This window comes from Salvelinus sp. IW2-2015, unplaced genomic scaffold (genome assembly GCF_002910315.2).
Source record: "Salvelinus sp. IW2-2015 unplaced genomic scaffold, ASM291031v2 Un_scaffold3609, whole genome shotgun sequence".
NCBI classification, from domain to species: domain Eukaryota; kingdom Metazoa; phylum Chordata; class Actinopteri; order Salmoniformes; family Salmonidae; genus Salvelinus; species Salvelinus sp. IW2-2015.
The window spans coordinates 27,105-33,626 of record NW_019944887.1 but is presented as its reverse complement, the minus strand read 5'-3'; the positions used below and the strand labels follow the sequence as shown (position 1 = coordinate 33,626).

The following is a 6,522-nucleotide window of genomic DNA, read 5'->3' as shown; positions in this document are numbered from 1 at the left end:
ACTAGAGATTTAAATAAATGGTGTTTATTTAAAAAGCTGGTCCTGACTGACATGGACAGTTTCCTCACCTTATTCTCCTTGTGGTTATCCATGGTTGTTGGTTATTTACCAGGTAACAACAAGTGAAAAGGAAACAAGGACCGAAGCAATAGATTCCTTACATTACTCAACTAGAGGTTAAAATAAATGGTGTTTCTTTGGGAAAATGGGCGTGGCTAACGTGAACATACATTAAGGTGAAAAGATCCACAGAGGTTGATTCTTTTTCTGCACATCTCTTTGTTTACAATGCTGGTTGCCATGGTTAACACACATGCAGGACATTGAATGGTTCCTGAATTGACTCAGTAAAGTAACATAAGTAGTCCTACAGTATCACAGCCAGGTCAAACAGGTGCAGTAGTCCTACAGTATCACAGCCAAGGTTAAACAGGTGCAGTAGTCCTACAGGTATCACAGCCAGGTAACAGGTGCAGTAGTCCTACAGTACACAGCCAGGTCAAACAGGTGACTAGTCCTACAGTATCACAGCCAGGTCAAACAGGTGCAGTAGTCCTACAGTATCACAGCCAGATCAAACAGGTGCAGTAGTCCTACAGTATCACAGCCAGGTCAAACAGGTGCAGTAGTCCTACAGTATCACAGCCAGGTCAACACAGGTGGTGTTAGTCACATTATACGGTGTCCAACACTTTTGACTATTCTCTACCCCAATGCGTGTGTTTACTAATCTTAGCCATTCCTAAGGCCAAGATATTTTGTCAGTTATCAAAAATAGTTACTTACAGGGAAAATGTATGGGAAATAGGGTGCCTTTGGGACTCATTCCACCTGTCGAGGCCCACCTGCCTATTGTAAACCATTTCTCCATCCCATTCTCTAGTTAAGCACATTAGAGAGAGGCTGTGATGTAAATTAAAATTATAAATTAAATGTAAATTAAAAACTTCCTTTATTGTGCATGTATGTCCCCTTTGAAGGTCTGATAAAAACGTTAATTCAGCCAAGAAATCCATATTTTCAATTAGGAATATTAAACAGACTGAACAGTCATGTACCAATGAGATTAAAGACGGAACAGTCATGTACCAATGAGATTAAACAGACGGAACAGTCATGTACAATGAGATGAACTACATTAAACAGACGGACAGTCATGTACCAATGAATGAATTACATTAAACAGACGGAACAGTCATGTACCAATGAGATGAGTTAGATTAAACAGACGGAACAGTCATGTACAATGAGATGAATTACATTAAAAGATGGAACAGTCATGTACCAATGAGATGAATTACATTAAAGAAGGAACAGTCATACCAATGAGATGAATTACATTAAACAGACGGAACAGTCATGTACCAATGAGATGAATTACATTAAACAGACGGAACAGTCATGTACCAATGAGATGAATTACATTAAACAGACGGAACAGTCATGTACCATGAGATGAATTACATTAAACAGACGGAACAGTCATGTACCAATGAGATGAATTACATTAAACAGATGGAAACAGTCATGTACCAATGAGATGAGTTAGATTAAACAGACTGAACAGTCATGTACCAAGTGAGATGAATTACATTAAACAGATGGAACAGTCATGTACCAATGAGATGAACTACATTAAACAGACGGAAACAGTCATGTACCAATGAGATGAATTACATTAAACAGACGGAACAGTCATGTACCAATGAGATGAATTACATTAAACAGACGGAACAGTCATGTACAATGAGATGAATCATTAAACGATGGAACAGTCATGTACCAATGAGATTAGTATGATTAAACAGACTGAACAGTCATGTACCAATGAGATGAGTTAGATTAAACAGACTGAACAGTCATGTACAATGAGATGAACTACATTAACAGACGGAACAGTCATGTACCAATGAGATGAACCACATTAAACAGACGGAACAGTCATGTACCAATGAGATGAACTACATTAAACAGACGGAACAGTCATGTACCAATGAGATGAATTAGTTGCCAATTTGCCATTCAGCCTCATCTAGCCTTGGTATGAAATAACTGATATCTGACTAAATACCTCAGCCGTAGGAAATCATTAGGGAAAGAAGTCACACTTCCAATTGGCACTAATCTGTATCAGACTTGCTGTAATACAGAGATACAGACCGTGTAAAAACACACATTCAATCTTCATTGTGTCTTAATTGAAAATGAAACCACACTATATTCCTTTATTCACCCTTTCAACAAGGAAATAGCAATACCGGTATTAGGATTCTGATTGGGGAGACAAAATCCTACAAAACGGATTTTTTTTAAAACTATAGGATCCAATCGGATGACTTTTGATTTCCAATAGAAACAAAGGTAGAACAATAGGATTTCAATAGGATTGATAGAGCTGACACAACATGAGAACCAGATGATCCCAATCATTTAGATAGCCTAGTAAACAATACCCTCCTCTGGTATGTTCTATTGCGAACTGTCTGCGACTCGTTGTTGTTTTCCTGTTTTCTCCTCAAAGATATTTTATGAAATCAAAGACTCAATTAACTGCAATACAAGCGCTCTTATGAAAAAAGGGCTCGTATCGTCATATACTGTAGCAACGGATCGAGTTACAGTATCTCACACCGGCATCACGCTCCAAAGCATTACAGAGATTAAATACTTTTATAGAATGGTTATTTTTCATAGAAAGCAATGTGTATTAAACCATAGCCGTTCTATATGAATGTATATCTATGATTCTGCTTCGGGAAGTGGGCGGTACCATTTTCTAGCTTTCATTTGGTCCGTTGGGTGTTACAGCAGAACATTCCAGATTCACAGTTTTTCAGAAGGTATTTCTCATTGTTTTGTACAGTACAACCCGACTGTGAGCTACACTTTGATATTATGATTGTTAGATTAATAATCCACAACACAAAACGCGTACAAGGAGTCAAGTGTACAACGGGTTTGTGGTGTTAGTAAATAGTAACCTACACACACAGTGCATCGGATAGGTGTATTTATCCGATTCCATTTACCAAATACACGTTTGGCAGTTTACATGGCAAATCTGGTGTTTCAACKATGAGAATAAAGATTGGCAGCTAATGAGAGAATATAACATTGGGCAAAGAAATACGACTTCCTCTGACGTCTGTCCCCCATCCCTCCCTTCGTTAGTGAGCATCTGCACTGCTAACTTGAAAACCCATTTTTGCTCCTGCACTCTGGAACAGGTAAGGGGGAAAAAAAACTATATTTTCTCTCTCATAGAGTATGACAATATTGTCTGAGGAACGTTTTTACTAATAGCTTCATTAAAGGTAGCATCTTCACTATGTACAGCTGTTCCATGGTCAATTCCCCGTGGGCTCCCGAGTGGCGCAGCAGTCTAAGGCACTGCATCTCAGCGCTTGAGGCGTCACTACAGACACCCTGGTTAGAACCCAGGCTGTATCACAACCAGCCGTGATTGGGAGTCCCATAGGGCGGTGCACAATTGGCCCAGCGTCGTCTGGGTTTGGCCGGTGTATGCTGTCATTTTAAATAAGAATGTGTTCTTAACTGACTAGCCCAGTTAAATAGACTAGCCCAGTTAAATAAACCAAAGATCAATTAATGATATACAGGGCCTTCAGAAACATTTTGTTGTGTTACTGCCTGAATTTGAAATATATTAAATAGAGATTTTGTGTCACTGGCCTGCACACAATACCCCACAATGTCAAAGTTGTTTTATTTTTTTTTTTTTATTTTTTTTACAAATTAATAAAAAATGAAAATCTGAAATGTCTTGAGTCAATAAGTATTTAACCCCTTTGTTATGGCAAGCCTAAATATGTTCAGGAGTAAAAATGTGCATAAATAGTCCCCTAAGTGGCATGGTCTCACTGTGTGTGCAATAATAGTGTTAGACATATTTTGAATGACTACCTCATCTCTGTACCCCACACATACAATTAATAATATGTAAGGTCCCTCAGCCGAGCAGTGAATTTCAAACACAGTTTCAACCACAAACATTCCAATGCCTTGCAAAGAAGGGCACCTATTGGTAGATGGGTAAAAAAAAAAATGAAGCAGACATTGAATATCCCTTCCAGCATGTTGAAGTTGTTAATTACACTTTGGATGGTGTATCAATACACCCAATCACAACAAAGATACAGGCATCCTTTCTAACTCCGTTGCCGGAGAGGAAGGAAACCGATCAGGGATTTCACCATGAGGTCAATGGTGACTTTAAAACAGTTACAGAGTTTAAAAGCTGTGATGGGAGAAAACTGAGGATGGCTCAACAACATTAGTTACTCCAYAATACTAACCTAAATGACAGAGTGAAAAGAAGGAAGCCTGTATAGAATAAAAAATATTCCAAAACATGCATCCTGTTTGCAACAAGGCACTGAAGTAAAACTGCAAATAATGAGGCAAAGAAATGAACTTTATGTCCTGAATACAAAGCGTTATGTTTGGGGCAAATCCAATACAACACATTACTGAGTAACACTCTTCATATTTTCAAGCATGGTGGTTATGGGTATGCTTGTCATTGGCCAGGTATGGGGATTTTTTTTTAAGAATAAAAAATAAACAGAATCACGCGAATCAACGGCAAAATCCTACAGCAGAATCTGGTTGTCTGCTTTCCAACAGACACTGAGAGACAAATTGACCTTTTCAGCAGGAGAATACAAATGTTAGAATGTGTCTTACACTTTGACATTAGAGTATTTTGTGTAAATCGTTGGGAATTACATCCATTTTAATTCCGTTTTTTTTTTTTTTTAAGTCCAGGAGTGTGTATACTTTCTGAAGGCACCCATTGATTCACGAAGAATATAAAGCCTCATGAACTTAGAACTACTATTCATAAACTCACAATTTAGGATTGTGGCTTCAATAAATATAGTTGCACATAATCACATAGGACATAACTTGTCATGTTTTTTCAGTTTGAAGCTTCTTCTGTTCTGCCTGGTTGTGGCTGCGAGTGAATATGGCAAGTGAACGTCAAGATGTGGACAAAGAGTTTGAAGAGTGGAAAGAAGAACATGGTAATAATGATAGGTTAAATAAGACCCATTCAATTGTTGTAAGCATCAAGATTACCAGTGTGCTGGAGTTTTGCTTTTGATTGAGTTYGCTTTTTTTCTCTGTGTACCTGATAGAATGTGATTACTTTCTTATAATATATATATTTGGTTACACAGCCCATATGTGCTTATTAAACACACGCGTGTGCTTTATTCAATTGCTTGTGCTACAAAACTGAAAACAAAAGTAGATTTGTTTTATGCTTATTTGATAATTGTCGCATGATCATGATAAGATTAATTCACACAGACAATACATGTTTCCTTCTCCCCGGGCTTTGTAATATTTTTTGGGGGCTATATCAAATACGTCCTGTCGGAAAAACAATCATAGCCTGTGTTCGTCATGTAGACAGAACACTTCAATACAACACGAAGAATACAGTGATGAGACTGAAAATCTTGTACACCGCACAGTTTAACAAAGTACTTAGAATTCTCATTTACAGAATGTGTKTATTTACAGGGAAGAAGTACAAATCTAAGGAGGAGGAAGCGAAGCGCAAGAAGATCTGGCTCGAGTCTAGGACCAGAGTCATAGAACACAACAAGAAATATGACAGTGGAGAGTCAACCTACCATTGTGGCATGAACCACATGTCTGACTTGGTATGTTACCATTTACACCAAGTCATTCKTCTTACTGACATAACTAGGATTTGTTAGAGTAGCCTGGGTACCAGTCAGTTTTAATGATTGAATGAATTGAATTCTTGTTTGATTGGTACCCCAACGTTTTTTTCCCTAACACGTTTAAACATTGTGTTCATGAATGCATCCCTGGGTTTCATACAGTATGCTGCTGTATTCTGAAAAAGTGCTTTGTGCAGTGTATGAGCATCTCTCTACTTTCTCACAGGAAATGCATGAGGTCTGCGGTGGTGGCATGAGGAGCTGTCGGGAAGAGAAGAATGATAGTTAGATCTCAAAGTTTCTGTCTTCCAGCTTTCTGACATAGAAACAACACGAGGTCTGATGGCTGCATGATGAATACGAAGGTCCAAATGCTTGTTTTTACAACAAGACGACATTGTAATATGAAGGAAATATACACAAAATAAGAAAGAAATAGTTTACCAAACCTTTGAACTTTACACATTTAATTTACAGTAAATAAAGTTGAAAGGCAGCTTTACTGTTGGCATTTTGTTGTTACTTTATGGTAAGAAATGCTTTTTCACAATGTAATGTGCCTAGCATGCGTGGCTGTGCGTGCTTGCGTGGGTGTGTGCGCTTGTGTGTGTGTGTATGTGTGTGTGTACAGTGCCGGTCATGATGAGTCAAGGTAAACTAAGTAGAATTGAGGGAAATCTTCCACAATCACAAAACTCCCTTTCTGAGAAGTGAGGGGATCTTTCAACCCTTAGTCATCAAATTGGATTGGTCACGTACACATACAGTGCATACGGAATGTATTCAGACCTCTTGACTTTAT

At 38.2% G+C, this 6,522-nt stretch overlaps 1 protein-coding gene across 3 annotated transcripts; it reads left to right on the top strand.

Annotated features, from left to right (window-relative positions):
- Positions 1-2,749: 2,749 nt before the first annotated feature.
- LOC112076179 (cystein proteinase inhibitor protein salarin) lies at positions 2,750-6,222 on the top strand. 3 transcript variants are annotated; one of them, XM_024143047.1, is made up of 5 exons: positions 2,754-2,840; positions 3,172-3,227; positions 4,947-5,048; positions 5,554-5,696; positions 5,947-6,222. In XM_024143047.1, exons 3-5 carry the CDS (start codon positions 4,991-4,993, stop codon positions 6,007-6,009), a joined length of 264 nt encoding a protein of 87 aa, XP_023998815.1. In that variant the 5' UTR covers positions 2,754-2,840; positions 3,172-3,227; positions 4,947-4,990; the 3' UTR covers positions 6,010-6,222. The 3 variants fall into 3 exon arrangements, with proteins under 3 accessions (XP_023998816.1, XP_023998815.1, XP_023998814.1); XM_024143048.2 differs by lacking the exon at positions 3,172-3,227 and having other exon boundaries at positions 2,750-2,840; XM_024143046.2 differs by having other exon boundaries at positions 2,773-3,227.
- Positions 6,223-6,522: the final 300 nt, after the last annotated feature.

Bases quoted from the DNA above. Each gene is read 5' to 3' on its own strand.
- LOC112076179 (XM_024143048.2), top strand. From the start codon at position 4,991: ATGGCAAGTGAACGTCAAGATGTGGACAAAGAGTTTGAAGAGTGGAAA. The intron at 5,697-5,946 runs GTATGTTACCAT...ACTTTCTCACAG, and splicing joins TGAACCACATGTCTGACTTG to GAAATGCATGAGGTCTGCGG.